Raw genomic sequence first — 23,937 nt, forward strand, 5'->3', positions numbered from 1 at the left:
CTGGGCTCAGGAGCTCACGGGCAGTGGGGAGGAGCATCTGAGTGAGTTCATATTTGATGACCTTTCTTCTCTTGGTAAACTGGGGAAGAGATAATCTGCTGATATCAAGGGAAGCAGAAGTTGGGTACGTTGATAATGATGATGACAGCAATAGTTCTCCCCTATTGAGAGCTTAGTATGTGCCAAGCATCTTTGTAAGGGCTTTACAGCTTTACAGGAACTAACTCATTTAATGCTCAACAGATGAGATGGTTACAATTCTTGTTCCTATTTTACAGATGAGAAAATAGAGGCACAGAAAAATTAAGTGTCTTGCCTAAGTTTATACTTCTGGTAAATAGTGGAACCAGACTTGCGTCTCATTCACAGCCAGTAATTTTAATAAGGATCTGGTGCCTCCTGGAGCTGGAAAGGAGATTTGGTGAAAGTGATAAGGGTCAGTGAATGAGAGCAGGAGGCAGGACTGATACCACCAGACAAAAGAGCAAAACAAAAGTTCCTGAGAGGTGTCAAGGGCACACTAACATGTCATTTAAAATGACACCAATTTAGTTGAATGTATTTGTAATTTGTAATTTCCTCATTTGTAACATTAAGAATGTTGGGCAAGATTGTATTTATGATCCCTTTCAAACCTATGATTCTATGTGTGATTTACTCTCATAAATATGTGCCTGCAATCCCCGAGATCTTTCTTTGTTTTGGAAACCCTTTAAACCTTTCGTATGAGTAGCAATAATACATTTGTTCTCTCAACCCATATAATTCTATTTATGATTTTCTAGAGGTCTATAGAGAAATCTATTTCTCCTCTGGCTATAGGGCACATCCAAAAACACATGGAGAGTCCTAAATCAGCCAGCAGCCAGCAAATAGTTTTCAAATGCTTGTTCCCTAGGCTTTTGACATTAGTACCAGTTAGAAACAAAAAATGGAAATTAATTTTGGTCTAGAAAATCCAAACTGGGGTTTATTTAGTCACCAATAGCGTTTCTGGTTAAATGTACTTGGGAGTAGTGAAAACATGCCTAGGAGGCCCGACTAGCTCAAACATTTTCAGATACAACATTAAGAGTTCTGATAACCTTTCAGATAAAGCAAGCATGCTGTGCTGCTGGGAATAAGTAATAAGAATTTGCCTGCAGGATGTTCGAATGGGGGAATCCATTTGAAGGGTATTACAAGCCAGAAATTGTAGGGCACAAAAAGCTGACTTGTTCACCAGCAAAGTCTGCTGTAAAGGTCTATTGACTGGATACAATGGAGGATCGATGTTGTCTGGGGAGAGAAGTCATCGGAGCCCAGTCCTCAAGGCAAGTCGTTAACATACCCATCACCCTGTCAGAATTACTTTAGAAATCAGGTTGATGGAGCAGCAGAATAAGAGTGGATCATTTGGGTTCACTGGCATGAGGGCTGGACATTGGTGACAGGTGGGAAGGACTGAGCTTGGGATGAATGGTTCATCAGAACTGCCCAAAAGCAATTTCACTGATGGACTGCCTGAGTATCTTGATAGAGGTCACACACAGAAACTGCTGATTTTGTCTTTGTGAAGGAGTGTGAAACCTGGGCTTTTGTTGGTTACTCTCTGGAGGGGCAGACAATCTCTTCCACCTCCACCCACCCAGCTCCCTGTTGGAACTGAATGACAGTAGACTTAGTGCCTCTCCATTCTGTGCTGTTTCTTTGCCTCACTTTCCTTAGCTTAAAATAAGTTTCAAAGTATCTATGTCATATGCTTTTGAGAATTAAATGACACAATACCTGCTGAGTACTCAGCACTCAGCACTGTGCCTGGTGGCATGATAATGGCTCAGTAAATGGTACTTACTTACAGTTCCTTGTGTGACAACTGTGCCTTCCACCTGACTTCACATCACACCGGTCTGTGGACTGGAGAATGGATGGAGGGGCTGTTTGAGGACATCTTGTTTCGCCCAGCAGGCCACACCCTTCTTGAGCAGGAGCCTCTCTTTGTCCAGAGTTGCTTGCCAGGAGGCTCCCCAGACAGAACCCTGGTGCAGTTTTTTGCATTATCTCCAACCTCTGACCATTAATGTCCTTACCAGATGAATTCACGTCTGGTTGGTATTGCTCGGGGCACGGTGAGAACACTATAGATGTTTATGTTACTTGCGCTAGTTGGTTCCCATGCTGTAAAGACAAGGCTGGGCTGTCATTTTATTTAACTCCACTCCACACACATCATTTATTGATATTTTTTCCTTGTTTTTTTTTTTTTAACTTTGTGTAATCTCCCTCTACATCTGTTTATCAGAAAATCTTGGTTCAACCTGAAAATATAAGATAATCTAACCTTTTCCTACTCTCTACTCCTGCCGCTCAAATCCAAGCCACCATCCTCTCTTAATTGGTGATCACAATAGTCTCCCTACTGTTACATCTACTTTAGCCCCACTCCAGTCAGTTCTCTGTATTGAGACCAGAGTGATCTTGTAAAACTGCACTTCAGAGCACGCTGCTCCCTTTCCCCAAACTCCCCAGTATTTCCCATTATAGTTAGGATAAACGCCAGAGCCCGGACGTGACCCACCAAGCCCTGTTTGATCTGTCCCTCCCTAGCTTCCCGGCCCCTTCTCATCCCACGGCTCGCTCAGGGTACCACACTGCTCAGCCTCTGCCTACCTTTCTTGGAACACAGTAGCTTCACTTCTGCCTCTGCACTTGATGTTTCCTCCGTCTAGAATTCTCTCCTCCCTGGGCCTTTATGTGGCTGGCTTCTAATTTAGGTCAACGAACTTTCAATCTATGTGTCACCACCAGGAGAGGCTTCCCCTGACTACATAACGAATATTCTCCCGTAACTATCTATTACGTCGTCTTTTTAACATTTTTTTATGGCACTATTTGAAAATACTTCATTTGTTCTTTTGTTTGTTTGGTTGGTTGGTTTTTTTTTTTTTTTTTTTTTTTTTTTTTTTTTTTTTTTTTTTTTTTTCCCTTCTTTTGTTTGGTTGGTTGGTTTTTTTTTTTTTTTTTTTTTTTTTTTTTTTTTTTTTTTTGTCTGCATTCCCCTCCAGGATAGAAGGCCCATAGAAACGTGAATTTTGTCTGTTTTATTCACTGCTGCGTAGCTAATTTATTCACCTAATGTCTAGCACGGTGCTGGGCACCCAGTGATTCTCAATACATATTTGTGGAAGGAAGGAATGAAGGCATAAATGTTCCAGGAGCAGTAATGGATATAAACATGAGATATGAGAGATGAAAGACTCGGCCTCTTCTTTCAGATGCTTTCAGTTTAATAGAGGGACTGGAAGTCCATCTACAAATATATAGGCAAAGCATCTGGAGAAGTCAAGGAGGACGTGGTCAAAGGTCTTCTAGAGAAAGGGCATGACCTGAAGTCCTTCCTTCCTTCAGTGGCCTTAAGGGAGCTCAGGCTCCACTTTGGCTGTGTGCAATGCAGGCTCATTCATCCTTGGTGAATTCCCATAAACTAGCAGCTGCAGTGAGATTGTAGAAGCCAGGCAAGATGAACTCGGTGTCATTTCCATAAACTTTGAAGAAATTGTGTACGTAGACAGCTCCTCACCCTCAAAAGAGGAAAGGTTTTACCTTACCTGTAAAATCAAGGAGACTAATACCTGATTTTAGTAAAGCCATGTACATTTCCTCTCATAAGGTTATGCTGTTAGTTGGCTAAAATTAAGTGCTCTGGTTTAATATATAGTCCGGTATCTTTCATGACTAGATCAGATTTCTTATTGTTTGTGATTGTGTCAAAGAATTTTTTTTAAATAGTTGAAAACTTCCTCAGGGCAGATAAGAAAAAAAACTGTTTTTTCCTTCTTTGGTCAAAAAATCTTCTAATTCATTGACAACCTAGTTGACTTTAAAAAGTTTGAATATTTGTACATATATGTTAGAGCAAAGTAATCATGTTTGACATGTGTAAATTAATAAAGTGTAGAAAGTAATAAAACAATAACATTTATACTACTTATAAAGACTGTTTCAATAGGGTAAGTAGTAGAGGTTATAAGTGCCCTGCCTCTGGGCCATAAATGGTATCTTAAAATTCTGTGAAAACCTAATGGTTTTACTACTCACTACTCTTGCACAAAGTGAGTGGAAGTAACTTCCAAAGAAAGTTTAAATTTTAATGGAATTGATTTGAACTTGATATTAGTATATAGCCATGAATTTTTGTTCATGTATTAAAGAAAAGCCCCTTTATCCTTACAAATAAAAATAGCCTCATGTTGTAAAATTAGTATTACACAAACCAGATTTATCCATGCTGTAAATTAGTTCTTAGAATAATTAGACTGCATCAAAGTTAAACAGTTCTTTAAGACACCATAAGCAAACTTAAAAGAGAAAGGAGAGAGTGGAGAAAGATTTCTGCAACGTATAAAACAAATGATTAGTATATAGGATATGTTAAGAACTCCCACAAATCAATAAGGAAAAAACCCCCTCAACTTTAGATTAGGCAAAGGATACAATAAAGTAATTCAAGGCAAGGAAACCTGATTGGCTAATAAGCATATGAGCATATTTATCTTTGTAATAACTGAGGAAGTGCATAATGAAAGAACATGATGTCATTTTTCACCATCTGATTGGCAAACATCTAGAAGTCTGACAATATCAAGTGTTAATGAAAATGTGAAAGGAAGCTTGTACACATTGCTCTCAGGAGGGTAAATTGGCAGAGTAACTTTGGAGAGCAGTTTGGCTGCCTCTAGAATAAAATGTTGATTTGTGTACACCATAGGATTAGGTAATTTTATTTTTATTTCTTTATAATCTGTCTGTATACCTTGGAGAAACCTTTGCATACATGTATAGGGGATATAGTGTTTGCATCTTTGTAACAGTGAAAATTTGGAGACAAGTAAAAATGGCCTTGAATATGAGAAAAGATAGATTTATTGGAGGTTGTTAATACAGTGTAATGCTGTGTAGCCATTCATTCCTATAAATTTCTATGTAGTAACACACTTCATTAAAAGATGTGTCAACATTAGTGGGTCTCAATATCGTAATATTGGGTGAAAACAAGATACACAGTGATATAAACATTTTAATAGAAAACTAATAAATTCATAAAATTTATGCAATATATTATTATTAATATATTAATAGTATATTAATTCATGGAATATATAATTTTTGGACACACAAGCAGACTAGAATGATACACATTAAAATCATGACAGCGGGGACTTCCCTGGTGCCACAGTGGTTAAGAATCTGCCTGCCAATGCAGGGGACACGGGTTTGAGCCCTAGTCCGGGAAGATCCCACATGCCACAGGACAACTAAGCCCGTGTGCCACAACTACTGAGCCTGAGCTCTAGAGCCCATGAGCCACAACTACTGAAGCTCACGTGCCTAGAGCCAGTGCTCTGCAACAAAGAGAAGCCACTGCAATGAGAAGCCCACGCACTACAACAAAGGGTAGCCCCCGCTCACCGCAACTACAGAAAGCCCACGCGCAGCAACAAAGACCCAGCACAGCCCAAAATAAATAAATAAATTTATTTATTAAAAAAAAATCATGACAGTGGTTCCCTCTGAGGAAGGAGTAGGGAAAAAACTGAAAACCAGGTACAAAGGAGATAAAAGGGACTTTAACTGTAACGTGTTATTTCTTGCATTAAATGATGAAGCAAATGTGATGTAATGGTCACAACAGTTAACTCTAGGTTGTGAGAACGTAGGGCATTGCTATAGTAGTACTTGTCTTCTGTGGTTAAAATTTTTTTTTTACTCAAGAAAACTTAAATTTTTCAGACCATCCTGTTAGCACTGAGGGTTTGGGACCTGATTTTCCTTACTGTTGGGTTTTAAGCAAATCATTTAAGGCTTCCACCTTTTGGCCTCTCGCATCCAGGATGAAGATAATAAGTACTTGCACAGTGGTGGTCCTGCGTATGTATCCTTCAGTGCTCACCTCCAGCCCACCTCTTCTGGAAGCCTTCTCCCCTCCCTGCTCTCCTCTGCCCAGAGGCGCAGTGGGTGTAAGTCCTCTGTGTTCGAGTGTCCTGTGCACTGCAAGGCTTAGCCCATTCTTTTCTGATAAGTCTCACTGTCGGCCAGTCTCTTCCAGTAGACAAAGAAATCTTAGCTATAGGACAGGTCTTAGGGAGGAGCAATAGTAAGTACTCAACAAACAGAACTTAGTAACCATGGAAGCTGCTTTGTACATTTTTAATGAAAGAATAAATGAGCAAAAGAGCAAAGATATGGCAAGACTTTATAAAGCAAGATATCCCATAATGGCTCCCAAAGTCGTTGTTTTTCTTCTGACTTCAGTGAATAAATGTAATCCCCCCAAATCCCTTACTTAATCCCAGCCTACAATTTATATCCTTGAGATTTCCCTCCACTGTGAATAGAGTCATCAATATGCTCTCGTTGAGAGACATCAACATTTATATTTAGAAACATTAAAGAATAAACATTTCACACCCTTTTTTCTGGTTCATAATTTGGGATAAGCATGCACTGATGTTATAAAATGACAGTTCATGCTTCGAAAATTCATTTAATAAACATTTTTTAAAGAAGAAGAATAAAGGTTCTCTCGGCCACTGAATAATATTAATATAAACAGCACTGGGTGGTTGTCCATAGTGATTGCTGGCACTCTGTCAGCTCTCCAGCCGGCTTTTTGACATGTGAAGGACATGAGGTTTTAGTGCTTTCAGAGGATCTGGAAAATACATTTTTATTGTTCTTCTTCATGGATGGAGAAGCTTTACAAACTTGTTTTATTTTTAAAGCACTTGATGTTTTGAATGAGGATCTTTTCTTCTCCATTAACAAAGGGAATGACACACCATAGCCTTGTTAGCCTGAGGCACAAGGAATGAAATCACAGGGAGATAAAAGACCCTGAAGGAACCAAGGCTTGGGAAGAAAGTGTGTATATTTCAGGAAGAATCATGTTTTTCTATCCTTTGAGACAGCAGAAAATTATTTTGGTCTCTTTTGAAAGCCAGGCACTCTGTAGAGATATTTTCTTGAAAGTGACTTATTTGTGCTTTGTCTATATATGAGAATATGAAGGGCTGAATTTTCTTTCCTAGTAAATTCCCTCATAATCACAGATTTTCCTACATTTAAAGTCAATGGAGAACATCACGGTGAAACTCCATGTAAAAATATATTTTTAAGTCCGTATAGCTGACTGATGTAACCTAATAGATGCTTGACATTTAGATGTTAAGGGCACTTACAGTCTTAGTTACTTCAAACAGCAACCCTGGTGAGGGTAGTTATGTATTATAAACTGATGGCACTTTCCCTATGATAAACATGAGTTCCAAGATTCAACACACTATCCCATTGTTAAGTATCTGGTAGAGATGTATCCACAAACTTCTTGAAACCCATATAGTTCTACAGTTTTACCTCTTCGATCCCAGAGGTGTTAAACCAAGATAAAACAAAAACAAAAAAACGGACTACTCAGTTCATCTAAAGGTTTCTTTATACCAAACACAAGCACACAGAATTGGGCCCTTTTGTTTTTCGCTATAATTCAGAACCAATTGCTTTAAAAAAAGCATCTTATACTTCAAAATGTGGTTCAAGGCTGTTTCTGTGGTCTTGGTGGGTGTACATAAGCTGGGGAAAAATCAAGTCCTGGAATTGATGCCTTCTAATATGGCAGGATTCTTCAGATTTTATTTATGACCATCTAATTCTTTATGCTAAGGGGAGGATTATTAAGAAGTTCACATGTTTGTTTCTAAGTTTCTCCTTTTATATTTCTGGGCTCCATGTATGAGCTTACACCTCTGAACACGTTAATTGTCAGCAAGTGAGCAATTTCTAAATCCAGTTTTTAATTGACAATTAAGAATAGGATGTAAATTAACGCTGGTTTTCATTCCAGGTCTGAGCTTTTTCCAATTGGCTTTATAAAAATGGATGAAAAGGGTGATACACCAGGGCTTGTTTTTACTTTATGGAGTTACTGGGCAATTTGTTTTTGGAATTCACATTGTGAGAACCAAGTTGTCCTTTTTGGCATGAATGATTCATGCAAGACAAACAAATAATGAAAACCACCGACAGGCCTGTTATTCCAGCCTCATATACAGCTGGAGGATGTTTTTCTAGGGGTGGGACGCTCCACTGTGCCAACCACAGAATAAAATTCCTGTGCTACCAGATTTGTGCTGTGTGGCACATAGCAACAAGTACTTTTGATGTAATTAGTACATTTCACCATCCCCATTTTACAAAAAGAAAATTAAGTATATTAAAGGTCAGGGACTTGCTCAAGTTCCCATTCCTATGAAGTTGCAGTGTCCCTGCTAGGGTCCAGGCCTGTCTAATGCTAAGTGATTGTACCCATTTCTTGAGCCAGCTAGTGATTGATGAATTTTGTAACAAGGTGAATTTGATGGTAACCATCACTTCTTTCTCTAAGGGAAAAATGATATCATCCTTTTTTTTTTTTTTTTTTCTGCTGAGGGAGTCCTTTGGATGAGACAATGTATTAATGTGCCCTTGTTCTTTCCTCTGGAGTATCTGTCCATTTGGCATTTCTCTGTATCTCTAACTGTTCTCCTTTCTTTATTCTTGGTCTACACAAAAACAAGAGATTTACTAAACCATCTCTCATTTGTTCAAAGATTTTTCCTAATGCCTTGTCTTTGTCAATACATGAATGGCTATGGACATGTTGGAACATTTCTTATCAAACCATTCTGATGAACCTGCTACTAACACTTTGAAGCCTGGGAAATTTCATTTTAGGCAAACAAGTATTACTTCTCAAATATCTGTGACACTTTTGTCCTAGAAGGTTCCCCTTTGAAAAGCAGGCAGAAGCCAGTAATGAGCACTGATATCAGATCCGGTAATTGATGAGCATTGATTGCTCACTTGGGATGGTCCACAGGGTGTGTGGAAGAGCACAGATATGGAAGCATTGATGGGTTTGGGTTGAACCCTTGCTTTTGCCACCTCAATGCTAAGTGACTGAGCAAATTATCATCTGAGTCCATTTTTCACATGAAATGTTGGAGTAATTATACCCATCTCATCGAGTTATGGTGAGGTTAAAATAAAGTAGCTGCATAATACTGACACATGTTCAAAACTCAGTGTATCTTGGAACCTATTCTCTCTCTCCCTGTCCTTTGCGTGGAAAACTGGACTGCTTGAAGTGAATTAGGAGAGGAGGATGTACCCAGAATTGCGATGATGGTTTTAAGGTTTCTCTGCTTGTCCAAGTTAGTTATCCTGCTCTGCATGCACAATCACTTTCATTCACTCACCAAATATATGCAGGCCTAGTTTTCAGGTTAGAGTACTCCTTAGCAGGCCAGCTAATACCATCAGTACTGTTTTCACAGTGAGTTCACTGCCCTTTCTGTTTGCATAGAATCATTTTCAACTTACAGAAGCTCTTCAGACTTAACCATCATCTCCTTAATTTTATTTTCTCTTTGAGAAACGCCCTATCTTCTCACTACTGAGATAATTTCCTATTTTCATTGCCCCTGAATATTGAGTCACTGGCTGACCCCATAGGCTCGCTCAGTGAAAGGTCTTATCATTGGCTGCTCTGCCTTAGTGGATCATATTAGATGAAAAACATAATTGTGGGATATTATGTTTAACCAAAATATGTAATTTCACTACTTCAGGAGCAGAATGGACTTGTGAAAAGTGCTTGGACTTTTGTTTGCAGACAACCTTGAGTTTAAGTACTGATACCACAGTCTGGTGTTTTTGGACATTTTACCTACAGGTTTTCATCCTAAATATCCTCCATGTGCTGGAGGTGATAATGACACCCACCTTGTCAGTGCTGTGAGGACTGGAGAGAGGTGTGTAAAGCATGGAGCACAGAACATAACACAGTATAAATGCTCAGCAGATTGAACTATTTAAAAATGTAACTTTTTGCTTGCTTTTCTCCTCCTGCCAAAAGGATATATTCAATTGCAGAAAATTTAGAAAATCTAGTTAATCTAAATGAATAAAAAAAAAATCACGCACAGTCTTAAGACCCAGAGTTACCCAGTGGTCCCACTGGCCCACAGAGTGTTTCAATATCTGTCTCTGTCTCTGTGTCTTTCTCATTCTCCATCTCCTCCTCCCTTCCCCACATATTAGGTTCAACCATATACAGTTGCTGATATTAGGCCATTTTTGACCTAAGTTAATGACAATTTCATCTAGTTTATTCTAATCTGTTGCTAAAATTGGATCATGTGCTACATATTTTTAATCTACTTTTTACAGTTACAATATTGTAAACATCTTTCAAGTTCATTAAATATTCTTCTATATCACTTTTAATTGATGCATGGTATTCCATTGTATGATTGTACCAAAAGTTTTTTCACCAGTCCTTTCACCAGTGCTAGAAAATTAGGTTGTTTCTAATTTTTTTGTTGTTATAAACAGTGCTGTTTTAAGCATCCTTAAAGCTTGGGCGGGGGTAGAATAGAGTGGTTTAGAATCCAAACTGAAGATGGGAGGTCTGTTCTTCACCCCTTTTTGCCTGTGTAACTTTAAGCACGTCACCTGGATCTCAGTTTCTTCTTCTATAGAATAGGGGTAACTGTAGTCCCTGCTTCATAGGGACACTGTGGTCATTCATCTATTTCAGGTGCTTAGAACAACGTCTGTGGGCACAATGTAAGTATTACTAATTGTCTTTACACACTTATGTTTGTTTCTTTTAGAAAAATCCCCAAAGAGGAATTTATGAGTAAAGGGCTTTTGATACACTTTCCCAGACTAACCTCTAAACTAGATGTGCTATCTGCTATCCCATAATAGTGCATAAGCATGCTGATTTTCCCAAAAAAGGGAGAGATAATCATCCTCACTGTAAGTATCAGTCTCATCATTATTATTACACTGCTTCATGACTCAGTTGCACAGTTTTTCACAGCTTAATATCTCTGAATAAGAATGCCTCTCACCATCATTGTCAGCCAGGTGACTGCCAGGACATGACTGTATGAAACCTTCTGTTGATAACTGCTAAGATCTAGAAGGGTGTCTGTGTGTCTTAACACCTATGAATTTCAATTTTATTTGAGAGATATGAGACAAGGCAAACACATATAAAAACTGTGATCTAAGTGCAAAGTGAGTGTCATGGAAAATATATACTGCCTTTTTCAGAGAGCATCTCAGATTGGGTTGTAAAATGTACCTGAAGCACAGAGGTTTCTGAGCTGAGCTTGGCAGGCTGGGGAGGACTGATGGAGGGAGAGGACATGTCTAATATCTCTTCTTCTCTGCTTGTTTCTATACTTCTTTTTGTTGTGCACACAGCTAAGAAAGATGACAGTGGCCATGATACAATAGTGTAGAAGCCCAAGAGGGCATTCATGGATGTTTGTCATGTAAAAGGCTTTTGGCCACTGCATGTATCATTTTTCTGAATGTAACACCCCCTGCAACCTCCCTCTCCTTGCAGTGCCCCTTTTTCCCATGTACAAATCCTCTGCCCTTTACCTAAGTATGGCACCCTCTGCCTTTAGGTCTTCGCTTAGACATCATTTTATCAGGGAAGGCTTTCCCGACTCACCAATATTGGTTAAGTGTCGTCCCTGTGCTTTCCGTTGTACCCAGTCCATATCCTTACCTCACTACCTGTCACAGGTTATTCTCTTGCCTAGTAACTTGACACCTTGCCATTAAACTATAAGCTTGTAGAAGCATGAGCTTTATTGTTCTTGGTCTGAAGTCAAGGCCTGGTACCATGGCTGGCACAAGGCAGGTACTTAAGAGATATCACTTGAGTGAATTTCAGCCCCCAGCCCCTGAACATAACCTGTGGTTACAGATGTCATTGGAAGTTACAGCCATTAGAGCTCCAGGGTGAGTCCATCGTCTTGAGAGGAGCCGGTGCTCTGCTAAGCTGTCCCTAAGAGCTGTAGCATGGTCTGTATACTCCTGACATTACACAGTAGTTTAAAATACCTTTTATTTCCAACTTATTATGAGAGCTTCTTAGAGCAAGCTGTGCTGAGACCCTCGTTAAGCTGTCTCCTGAAACATCTGCATGATTCTGGGCACATGGCATCTGATAGCCCATTTCTAGCTGTTCGCACAATAAGAACTGAAACCAGAAGCTGAAAAGGAGGCATTGCTTCCTTATTAGCATCTGGGTTCTTTTCAATTTAATCTGAAACAAAATTTTGTTCATTTACCTTTTCCTATTAGGATATTCAAGTTATTTCCATGTTAACTACATTAAAAAAATTTTTATTTTATTGATGTATAGTTGATTTACAATGTTGTGTTAATTTCTGCTGTACAGCACAGTGATTCAGTTATACATATTACATTTTTTAAAAAAGTTGTCTGTGGCAGGCAACCCAGTCCCTTTTTCTTGAGGAGTGAAATACTTGCCCCTTTAAATTTGAGTGAGGTGTTAACTAAAAGATGTCAGATGATTTGAGTTCAGACTCTCTCCAAACTGTCTTTCTAAATACAGTACTTGAATTCAGGATAATTGGTCAAGCTTGGCACTAAACATAAGGGACAAATTCTCCCTCTTGTACTAGACAGTCAACATACTCTTGTATTTGTAGTAATCAGGGAAGAAAGCTGGCTTTTGTGCGATAAACTGTGTAACTCACTAGTATACATTTAAAAGTGGATATGTTGAAGCAGTTAAATATGACAAATGAAGAAAAGAAAGGAAGTCACATTGATGGCTACATTCAAGCCAGGCTTCTGTATCTTACTTGTCCTACTTCCTGTCTATTTGTCTGTAGACTTCTCTATGTGGATTTTCTTCCCAGTAGAGTCCATGTTGGTGCTTAGTATTCACATTGTGAGGCCCATGCATCAGTGGCTTTTTAGAGAAATACAACCCCAAGCGGAGAAGCTGTCACTTCAAAGCATGCCACAGTGCTTAGATATAGGCAGGAAATTAACCATGTCGGCACGATAATATTTCTTTAAAAGCCTGAAACCCTTTCTTTAATGCTGATAGTTATCAATGTCTGCTATAAACTTGTTTCTACCATGAGGAGATATCTTAAGGGTTTTTTTTGTTTTTGTTTTTATCTAATCCCGAGAAAATAGAACTGGTCTCTGCCTGACTGCTCTGCTGGGAGAGAAGCTGTTGAATGGGACGTATAAATAAATGGGTTATGAAGAAGAGGAGAGACCAATTCTATCCCCTCAATACTTGAATTCTTCCTACCACTCTCCTCTTGTTGTAAAATATACTCTATAAAACATATGTGCTCCAGCCCACTCTTACCCCGATATCCCAGTGAGGGAAAAGAACTCTGAGTCATCGTGATGTTTTTTTTAATGCTTTTGACATGATCTTGATATCCTTATCAAGGTAATTTTATTACCTATATTGTTGTTCGGCGTCAATCAATTAATCCCCCATTATACATAAGGAATAATGGATCTTTAATTTAGCACCTGAGGCTCCCGGAAGTTGAGAGGGATGTGGACATTCTGGAGAGGATTCAGCAAAGAAAATGAGTGAAATTGAATAAACTTTTAAAAAATACATAAAAGTATTGAGGTTGTAGGATTTAGTATAGCAAAGAGCAGTGTCAAGGATGTATTCATGTTTAAGGAATAAAATCATTTACAATATAGGGAACAGTGATGTACAGGATTGACTATACTGTTAAGAGGAGGGGGGGATCAAGTTATAGGATAATGGATTTGGATTACATGGAATGAAGATTTTCTGCACTCTTAGGATTGATGAACCAGGGAACAAGTTACAAAGGACTATGTAATTTACCTTGGGGGACCTTCAAAACAGGACAGATCCTTCTCCAACTGGGATAGCTGAGAGGTCTTAAAGGAACATGCCGTGTAATTTTTTTTTTTTTTTTAAGAATAAATCTTAGATTGAAAGAATTAAAATTGAAAAACCCCCACAACTTTGTCCATATCCATAGGCAATAAAAGATACTACTCATATGAATAACAATTAGGCTGAAATCTCATCTTGGAACTACCACTTAATGTTATTTTGTGAAAGAATATTGTGAGTTCTTTGGTAATTGCTTTCTTGATCTGCTTTAGGTTCGATAATTCTCTTCCACTGCTTTTAACTGTGTGAAAGTATGTTTATTAAAGTACTAATGAGACCAAAGCCATACTGATTAAAAACAGAATTATTCATTTAAACCTTTTGAAATTATGAAATGAAAGGTAGGTTCTAATAATGTAATAATGTAAGATAAATCTTGCACGTCTAATAAGTTGTTTGCTGTGTGCCTAGTTTTGTTTTTTTCAATACTTTATTCCAGATCTGTTGACGTTACAACTTTTGACGTTACAAAAGTTTTATGAAATGAAACTTTCTTTTTATCATAAAAGCAATTTATCCTAGGAGCTCTAGGCTCCTAGTGATTTTTATAGCATCTAATTAATAAATGCACCACTGCCTAGGCAATGCATATTGAGAGTAGGCTTTGCTTATTGTCACCCTTCATAAATTTTAGAATGTTTGCGATTGAGGTTTTTTCCTTCCCTGCTCTCTTTTTCCTGCTCTTTGACTTGAATCATGGCCATTCTTCCTTTCCTTTGGAACTGCATTTTAAAATCTGACTTTTAGCCCAGGACCAGATGGCTACACAGGCGAATTCTATCAAAGATTTAGAGAAGAGCAGATACCTATCCTTCTCAAACTCTTCCAAAATATAGCAGAGGGAGGAACACTCCCAAACTCATTCTGCGAGGCCACCATCACCCTGATACCAAAACCAGACCAAGATGTCAAAAAGAAAGAAAACTACAGTCCAATATCACTGATGAATATAGATGCAAAAATCCTCAACAAAATAGTAGCAAACAGAATGCAACAACACTTTAAAAGGATCATACACCATGATCAAGTGGAGTTTATCCCAGGAATGCAAGGATTCTTCAATATACACAAATCAATCAATGTGATACACCATGTTAACAAATTGAAGAATAAAAACAATATGGTCATCTCAATAGATGCAGAAAAAGCTTTAGACAAAATTCAACACCGATTTATGATAAAAACCCTCCCGAAAGTAGGCATAGAGGGAACTTACCTCAAAATAGTAAAGGCCATATATGACAAACCCACAGCCAACATCGTTCTCAATGGTGAAAAACAAACCATTTCCTCTAAGGTCAGGAACAAGACAAGATTGTCCACTCTCACCACTCTTATTCAACATAGTTTTGGAAGTTTTAGCCACAGCAATCAGAGAAGAAGAAGAAATAGAAGGAATCCAGATCGGAAAAGAAGAAGTAAAGCTGTCACTGTTTGCAGATGACATGATACTATACATAGAGAATCCTAAAGATACTACCAGAAAACTACTAGAGCTAATCAATGAATCTGGTAAAGTAGCAGGATACAAAATTAATGCACAGAAATCTCTTGCATTCCTATACACTAATGATGAAAAATCTGAGAGTGAAATTAAGGGAACATTCCCATTTACCATTGCAACAAAAAGAATAAAATACCTAGGAGTAAACCTACCTAAGGAGACAAAAGACCTGAAAGCAGAAAACTATAAGACACTGATGTAAGAAATTAAAGACGATGCAAACAGGTGGCGAGATATACTATGTTCTTGGATTGGAAGAATCTACATTGTGAAAATGACTATACTACCCAAAGCAATCTACAAATTCAATGCAATCCCTATGAAACTACCACTGGCATTTTGCATAGAACTAGAACAAAAAATTTCACAATTTGTATGGAAACACAAAAGATCCCGAATAGCCAAAGCAATCTTGAGAAAGAAAAATGGAGCCGGAGGAATCAGGCTCCCGGACTTCAGACTATACTACAAAGCTACAGTAATCGAGATAGTATGGTACTGGCACAAAAACAGAAATATAGATCAATGGAATAGGATAGAAAGCCCAGAGATAAACCAATGCACCTATGGTCACCTTATTTTTGATAAAGGAGGCAAGAATATACAATGGAGAAAAGACAGCCTCTTCAATAAGTGGTGTTGGGAAAACTGGATGGCCACATGTAAAAGAATGAAATTCGAACACTCCCTAACACCATACACAAAAATAAACTCAAAATTCATTAAAGACCTAAATGTAAGGCCAGGCACTATAAAACTCTGAGAGGAAGACATAGGCAGAACATTCTATGACATAAATCACAGCAAGATCCTTTTAGACCCACCTCCTAGAGAAATGGAAATAAAAACAAAAACAAACAAATGGGACCTAATGAAACTTCAAAGCTTTGCACAGCAAAGGAAACTATAAACAAGAGAAAAAGACAACCCTCAGAATGGGAGAAAATATTTGCAAATGAAGCAACTGACAAAGGATTAATCTCCAAAATTTACAAGCAGCTCATGCAGCTCAATATAAAAAAAACAAACAACCCAATCCAAAAATGGGCAGAAGGCCTAAATAGACATTTCTCCAAAGAAGATATACAGAGTGCCAACAAACACATGAAAGGATGCTCAACATCACTAATTATTAGAGAAGCGCAGATCAAAACTACAGTGAGATTTCACCTCACACCAGTCAGAATGGCCATCATCAAAAAACTCTACAAACATTAAATGCTGGAGAGGGTGTGGAGGAAAGGGAACCCTCTTGCACTGTTGGTGGGAATGTAAATTGATACAGCCACTATGGAGAACAGTGTGGAGGTTCCTTAAAAAACTAAAAAAAGAACTACCATATGACCCAGCAATCCCGCTACTGGGCATATACCCCCAGGAAACCATAATTCAGAAAGAGTCATGTACCACAATGTTCATTACAGCTCTATTTACAATAGCCAGGGCATGGAAGCAACCTAAGTGTCCATCAACAGATGAATGGATAAAGAAGATGTGGCACATATATACAATGGAATATTACTCAGACATAAAAGAAACAAAATTGAGTTATTTGTAGTGAGGTGGATGGACCTAGAGTCTGTCATACAGAGTGAAGTAAGTCAGAAAGAGAAAAACAAATACTGTATGCTAACACATATATATGGAATCTAAAAAAAAATATGGTTCTGAAGAACCTGGGGCAGGACAGGAATAAAGACACAGACATAGAGAATGGACTTGAGGACACGGGGAGGGGGAAGGGTAAGCTGGGACGAAGTGAGAGAGTGGCATGGACATATATACACTACCAAATGTAAAATAGATAGCTAGTGGGAAGCAGCCGCATAGCACAGGGAGATCAGCTCAGTGCTTTGTGACCACCTAGAGGGGTGGGATAGGGAGGGTGGGAGGGAGATGCAAGAGGGAGGAGATATGGGGATATATGTATATGTATAGCTGATTCACTCTGTTATAAAGCAGAAACTAACACACCATTGTAAGGCAATTATACTCCAATAAATCTGTTAAAAACAAAATATGTCTTTTAAATGCTTTTTTCTGCCTTTGTATTACCTGGTTTCATGTACCTCTTATCTTTTTATTTGCTGTCCATATCAGTTTCAGGTTTGTTGTATTTTAAAGTCAGTGACGTTAAACATTTAGTCAATTTTTTTCCTACCTTTTCTGGTTACCTCCCAATCACATGTAATTTGATTGATTACTTTGAAAGCACAGCAGCAGTTTCCTTTTCGAGAGCTTGGCGCATACCTGTAGCAAGGCCAGCCCACTCCTCAGTGGACTGCCTGTGGGTCGCCTCTTTGTCCCTCTCATCATTGCCTGAGGCGAGGCCCCCCTCACTGATCCCCTGAGTACTATGCTTCTTGCCCCAACTCCCGCCTCTCCTTGTCAGCTGCTTACTGCCCTCCTCATGCTGTAGCCAGCTGATCTTACTAGAAGGCAAATCTCCATTGTCCCTCAGTGCTTAAAATCCTTTACTACCAATCCCTTGTCCACCAGATGCAATCCAAACTTCTTGGTGTGCATAAAAACCCCTGCATAAGCTGACCATTCCCATCTGCCTAGCCAGCCTCCTCTCTCCCTACAACTGCTCACACCCTCCCCTAGCCAATGACTCCAGCCACATCAAATGCAACATTCCAGGTGCAGGGAACAGGCTGAGCACAGGCATGGAGTTGAACAGTATAGCAATGCTTTAGCAGCAGAGTGACAGGAAGTGGTCCACTGCGGAGCACCAGTGAAATATTGTCATGGATCTGTGCCCGAGCCCTGTTGCTCTGTTGAGGAATGGTGATGAAGGGATCATCAATCCACTCTCTCCAAAGGGAGAGGAAAGCTGCTTCTAAAGAGCTTGCCATTACCCACACCTGTACTCTGATGCCCTCCACTGTTTCTTTCCCCAACCTCAGCCTGCGACGGTGATCACTGGGGGCCTCACTGCAGCAGCCGGTGCCAGTGCAAAAACGGGGCTCTGTGCAACCCCATCACGGGGGCTTGCCACTGCGCTGCGGGCTTCCGGGGATGGCGCTGCGAGGAGCGCTGTGAGCAGGGCACGTATGGTAACGACTGTCACCAGAGATGCCAGTGCCAGAACGGAGCTACCTGCGATCACGTCACGGGGGAGTGCCGCTGCCCACCCGGCTACACTGGAGCCTTGTAAGTGACTTGCTGCTGAGCAGCATAGCAGAGCCCACCCACCCTCTCTGTTCATGCTGCTGGTATATTCCTGCGCTTCTGTTTCTATTGCTGCCTGAAGAGTTACTGAGGGAATAGGACCCCAGGCCCAGATGCTGTTTGCTGTAGCGCATCAGAGCCCAGCCAGAGCCTCAGAGCCAGCTTCCATGCCTTCTTTTGGCAGAGCAGAGGCAGAGAGGGCCAGGATGCTGAGCTGAATGGCAATATTTGGGGTTGTTGGGGCAGATTTGGGTTCCACTTTGATACTCAATTGCATTCATTACACTGCCGGCTGTTAATGAATCCACGTTGTTCTGCTCTGTTAATTAGCTGGATAAAGCTGGGTGGGTTCAGTGCCTTAGAGAAGGAAGGCGAAAGATGTCAGAAATAGTCCATGATGAAAGGTTAGCTGGGTTATTTAATGCCCATAGATATGTATGTTGCTTTGTGAAAATGAAAGTACATATATCACATCTGTGCAGGATATGTGCACACAGATAGTTTAATTCTTTCTGGGGAACACTAAAGCAGTTACTTAATCTCTACTACTTTATTTTGTGGGAAGGGCATTCTTCGGTTTGCTTGTATTAGCAAACAGACTAAGAGGCAGAATTTGCTAGAAAAAAAAGTAGGAGATAAAAAAATTTTCTTCCCTTAATGAGAAAATTACACTTGTAAGTCACAGAATTAGAACTTGAAAAAAATGTGGCTGACTAGGTAAATACTTCCTGCTGACAGTGTTAGGGCTATACAAGTAGAGCTAAGGAAAAAATTGCATTAGCCAAGAAAGCCCTGATTTTCAGAAGCATGGATGATCATCTCAGACTATTTAATTGTTAATATTGCTTTTATGGGTTTTTATCAAGGCCACAGTTGCATAAGGCTTTGGGAAACTTGCAGCAATTTTACAGGAGAGTAAAAAAGACAATTAAAGGCTTAGGGAAGCCTATTGTATTCATACAATATGGGATGGGGGCTTGTCATTCTGAAGAAGAGAACGCTGAAAATTGGTTATGAAGATTTTGTACACTAATGGGGTGATGTGTAGACGTTTCAGTCTCCTTTGAGGTTAGAACAAACACACTGAATAGACTTCCAGTGTAACCCATGAGCTTTATAAAAGTTACATGGAAAGTTCCTGTCACCAGGGAGCGTGTGGCCCACGAGAGTCATCCTTGGTGCTCTCTGATAGGACAGATTCTCCTCAAATTGAAATGGTTTCATTAGAAAATATCCCAAAACATGGGAATTCCTTGGTGGTCCAGTGGTTAGGACTCCATGCTCTTACTGCTGAGGGCCCGTGTTCAATCCCTGGTCAGGGAACTAAGATCCCACAAGCCTAGCATCATCCCCCACCACTCCCGATGAAAAAAGCTAATCACTCAGAAGATACCCCCAAACAAAGGGAAGGACTAGGTGACCCCTCAAAGACCCTTCCAGCCAATATGATTGATGCCCTTGATGCTAATGAAACGAACAATACTGGACAGAGAAATCTGGTCTATTTTAGGGCTGTGGGTGCTGCTGTGTCTGTGAACCTAAGGGTTGTGTGGTTGGGTAAATCATGGTGTCCTTTGTTAATGTTAATGTTAATGTTAATCCCTCAGCTGTGAGGATCTTTGTCCCCCTGGCAAGCACGGGCCACAGTGTGAGCAGAGATGCCCCTGCCAAAATGGAGGTGTATGTCATCACGTCACTGGAGAATGCTCGTGTCCTTCTGGCTGGCTGGTAAGCTCACTTCCACCCTCCCAAAACACTCTGTTCCAGGGTACTCAAGTGAAAACGCATGTGGAGGACTTTGATACAAGAGAAAGTTACATTGATGGTTAAAGATTCCAAAATTGGAATTACCTGACCATTTCAAAGCTGGAAGTTTTCAGTCCAGAGAAGGCAGAAGGTGATTAAATCCTGAACTTGAAGTGTACTAAGGGTCCTCATGGAAAAGATAGTAGGCCATCTGTCCTGCATTTCCCCTCAGGATATAAAAGGGAAATATCTTGCCTTACACATGACAGCAAGAGCTGTCAAACCCTGCAACTATTTAAATAAGCATTTTCATAATTATGCTCTATGGATCATTATTATTCTTGGGAACATTATTCTCAAAAGGTTAAGTGTTATGTGAAAAAGTGATTTGGTCTTAGGAATCTGGAGACACACTGAGGAAAGCCAAGTTTTCCAAGTGTTGCTGAACTTCTCAGAGGTTTTAGTATGATACTTTAAGAGGAAGCTATATCTCTCCACACTTCCCAAACTTTGACTGTGATACTCTGTCTTTTTTTTTATAATTAATTTATTTTTATTATTTATTTATTTACTCTCTTTGGCTGCATTGGGTCTTTGTTGCTGTGTGCGGGCTTTCGCTAGTTGCGGCGAGCGGGGGCTACTCTTCGTTGTGGTGTGTGGCCTTCTCGTTACTCTTTATGTAGTGTCTCACAGGCTTAATGTTATGTGGAATAAAAAATGTCAAAGCTGGTTGACTAAGTAGATTACTCTGAAATCAGGAAATAACATTGGTTCGTATTTCTCTGAGTCGGTTTGTGTATTAGTCTGCTTGAAGGCAGAAGAGTGAATGACCAATGTCTATTTCCTTCGTTAACATACAGAAAATAAAAGAACAATTTACTTGATGATTACCTTCCATCTCCATGAACTGTAGTGAAGCTGTTCTTGCAGGGGTTCAAGTGACTTAATTACCAAATCCAGTAACAACTCCTCTCTTCTCATTCCACTTCACTTCTCCAAAGCTTTTGACTCTGTTGCTCATCCACCTCCCTTTCCTAATCTCTTTTCCCTCCACTTTTTGATAATCCTCTGTCCTACCTCTCTTACTAAAAATCTCTTTTTCTAATCCCCCTTCTTTTACATACTGCTTTCTTACAGTATTTCCTCGGTTCCAGTCTTATCTTTCTCTTTTGTCACTATAAATCTTTTGTGGAAAGCTCATTAGGATCCATGGCTTTAACAATCATCTGCTGATTTTCCCAAACCTTGACTTTCCCTCACTTGACCACAGATGTGTATTTGATGTGTCTGCCTTAGGAGCCAGACATGGGATGGGACTGGTTTGGGATTGCCCTTGTTGTAGGCATGGAGCAAAGGAGACCTGGAGTCCACTTCCTGGTGAGAATCACGGGAAGTAAGGTTGAGTTCAAGATGTTAAGACCACTGGGACAAGTGGAAAAGAAATATCAGAACCAAGGCAAGAGCTGGAAATGGTAAGTGGGCAAGACAAGGAAGCAGAGCCTGGGGAAACTCTATGAAGCAATGGAGTCAGTGCAAGGGGGGCTTTAATTGATGCCTCATGGTGAGGTGAACAGGGGAGCTATTGAAGTACTACTGAGCTGGAAGCAGGCCCATCAAAGTCAGTGGTCATAGAACCAAATTTGTTGTACCCCTAATCCTTTGTTGTACCGCAATTCCCTTTTTACCTTTTTTATCCTCATTAAAACCAACACTTCTTTTTTAGTTGCCCAAGGTAGAAATGCTGAATTATCTTTGACTCCTTCTCTTCTTTTATTTCTTGTATTCCACCTTTTGCCAACACTGGTCATTGCTTGGTCCTTGGCGAGGGATGGATTTTGCTGGGATAGCAGAGCGTCCAGGGAGCTCTGTGTTCTTTGGATGAGGAGCTATAGGCATGTTACTCCTAGGATTTTTGTGTAGACATTGTCTGTAGAGTTGCCTCATCTTGAGATTGAAGCTTTGTTCTTCTGGGTCGCGGTGGTCATGATGTGGGATAGTGGTAACCACAAGCTTGGACCGTGAGTCCCAGTAGGTGGGCAGATGGCCCTCTCCATCAGCCCAGTGGAGCCTCCCCAATACTCTGGGGCCCCTACCTTGATAGATGTTTCTTACTGAATGTTTCAGGTCATTTTTTTATGTGCATAGCTGAGCTTCCAACTTACACTTCTCTTTACAACATTTTCTTTGTGCAGTCATCCTAGGTACTTTTCATGATGAATATATATTCCTATCACACATACACATGTATGTATTTCAACTAATAGGAATAATGTGAGCAAATAGCTTTAAGTAGGACATTAATCCTTATTTATAAATAATATTTCAACAGCATCTCTGAAGCTTATGTGGGACCATTACAAAATGTGAGTAGTTAGTCCCTGAGAGAGTGAGAATTTTCACCAGAACCCCTGCTTATCATGGATTAACCCTAGGCGTGTTATTACTTCAGTCATGTTAATATGTTGTGCTAGAATGGAGGGGTCAGAGCTGTTTTTACATCTTTCCCCCTCACCATGTTGTGAGCTAATTAAAGGTTGTGACTTTATCTTTGATTCTCAGAGCTTAGCACGATGCCTGGCACATAGATGATTCTCAGTTAAGTACTGATTTGAATCACCTCTCAAAGGCTTTTTCAGTTCCAAGATTCTGGAAGAACTTTCCTCATTGGTAGATAACTAGAAACCACCAGAGGAGACTTAATTAGCACACCAACTGCCTTTGTAGATAGCCAGGAGTTAGAGGAAATGCATTTTCTTACACTACCCAGAATAAACATTTACAAAACCATCTGGTGTTCGCTAGCCTCCAATATCAGAGTGCCCACAGTCTGTCTTTTTTATAGAGAAGGAGGACAAAGCAACAGCTTCCAACATTTAAAAACATTGTAAAAATTCCTGTTACTTGGGATATGTTGTTTGCTGAAACAGTAACTCCAGTAAATAGATGATAAGCTACAAGCCCAAGTTATGTAGACGAGTGAAGTAGAAAATAGTAGAATATTTCATTGACTTATTGGCAAAGTATCTTATGCTTCTCCACATAGTACCGGAATAAATATGACAGTATCTGACAAGACAGACAGCCTCTAGGGTGAGGAGATGTGTCCAAGTTACTCTCTCGATTTTTCTCCCCAGGAAATAGGCTTTCCTATTGATCTTGGCCCAACAATGTTTGTTGAACCTGATGAAAATAAAAGTGTATTTTCTTCTGAAATAAAATGTCTAGGTTCATTTCTGCTGAAGTATTTCTTAGGCAATGTTATCATTAATTCAGGTACAAAAAATGTCAGTCTTTTCTCATGCTCCCTTATAAGAAATGAAACCAATGATAAAGTTTATTTTCTCTAGAACATATGGTGAAGCATTTGGATATTCCATTTGGACCAGATGTTGTCATTTATGTAATGGATGTGCAATAAGTATTGTTGACTTACTGTACATGTAAGACAAAGGGAAGAACACTTAGGAGGATTTGTAAATTCCTTAGGTTTCCATAATAATTTGATGTAACTTTATTTTTTTAATATAGGTATTTCTTAAGATTACTATTCTGCCACCTATGAGTATATCTTGAGATTTAGGCTTACTAAGCAAATAAGTCAATTTAGAATTTCTAACACTTTCGAGATGATGAACAGAGTGTATGTGTTCTAAAATCTCCTTTATCTAATCTTCTTGCAGCCCTGTTCCTATAT

General features: G+C 39.5%; 1 protein-coding gene across 1 annotated transcript in view; it reads left to right on the forward strand.

The window, feature by feature from the left end:
• The window catches only part of MEGF10 (multiple EGF like domains 10), a 126,009-nt gene that overhangs the window by 48,422 nt on the left and 53,650 nt on the right, over positions 1 to 23,937 (forward strand). Inside the window, exons 6-7 of the mRNA XM_007457608.1 lie at positions 18,233 to 18,479; positions 20,105 to 20,225. Of these exons, the coding sequence (XP_007457670.1) occupies positions 18,233 to 18,479; positions 20,105 to 20,225 (368 nt within the window). The remainder of the gene's footprint in view (positions 1 to 18,232; positions 18,480 to 20,104; positions 20,226 to 23,937) is intronic.

This window comes from Lipotes vexillifer, unplaced genomic scaffold (assembly GCF_000442215.2).
Source record: "Lipotes vexillifer unplaced genomic scaffold, Lipotes_vexillifer_v1.1 scaffold1084, whole genome shotgun sequence".
Lineage (NCBI taxonomy): Eukaryota > Metazoa > Chordata > Mammalia > Artiodactyla > Lipotidae > Lipotes > Lipotes vexillifer.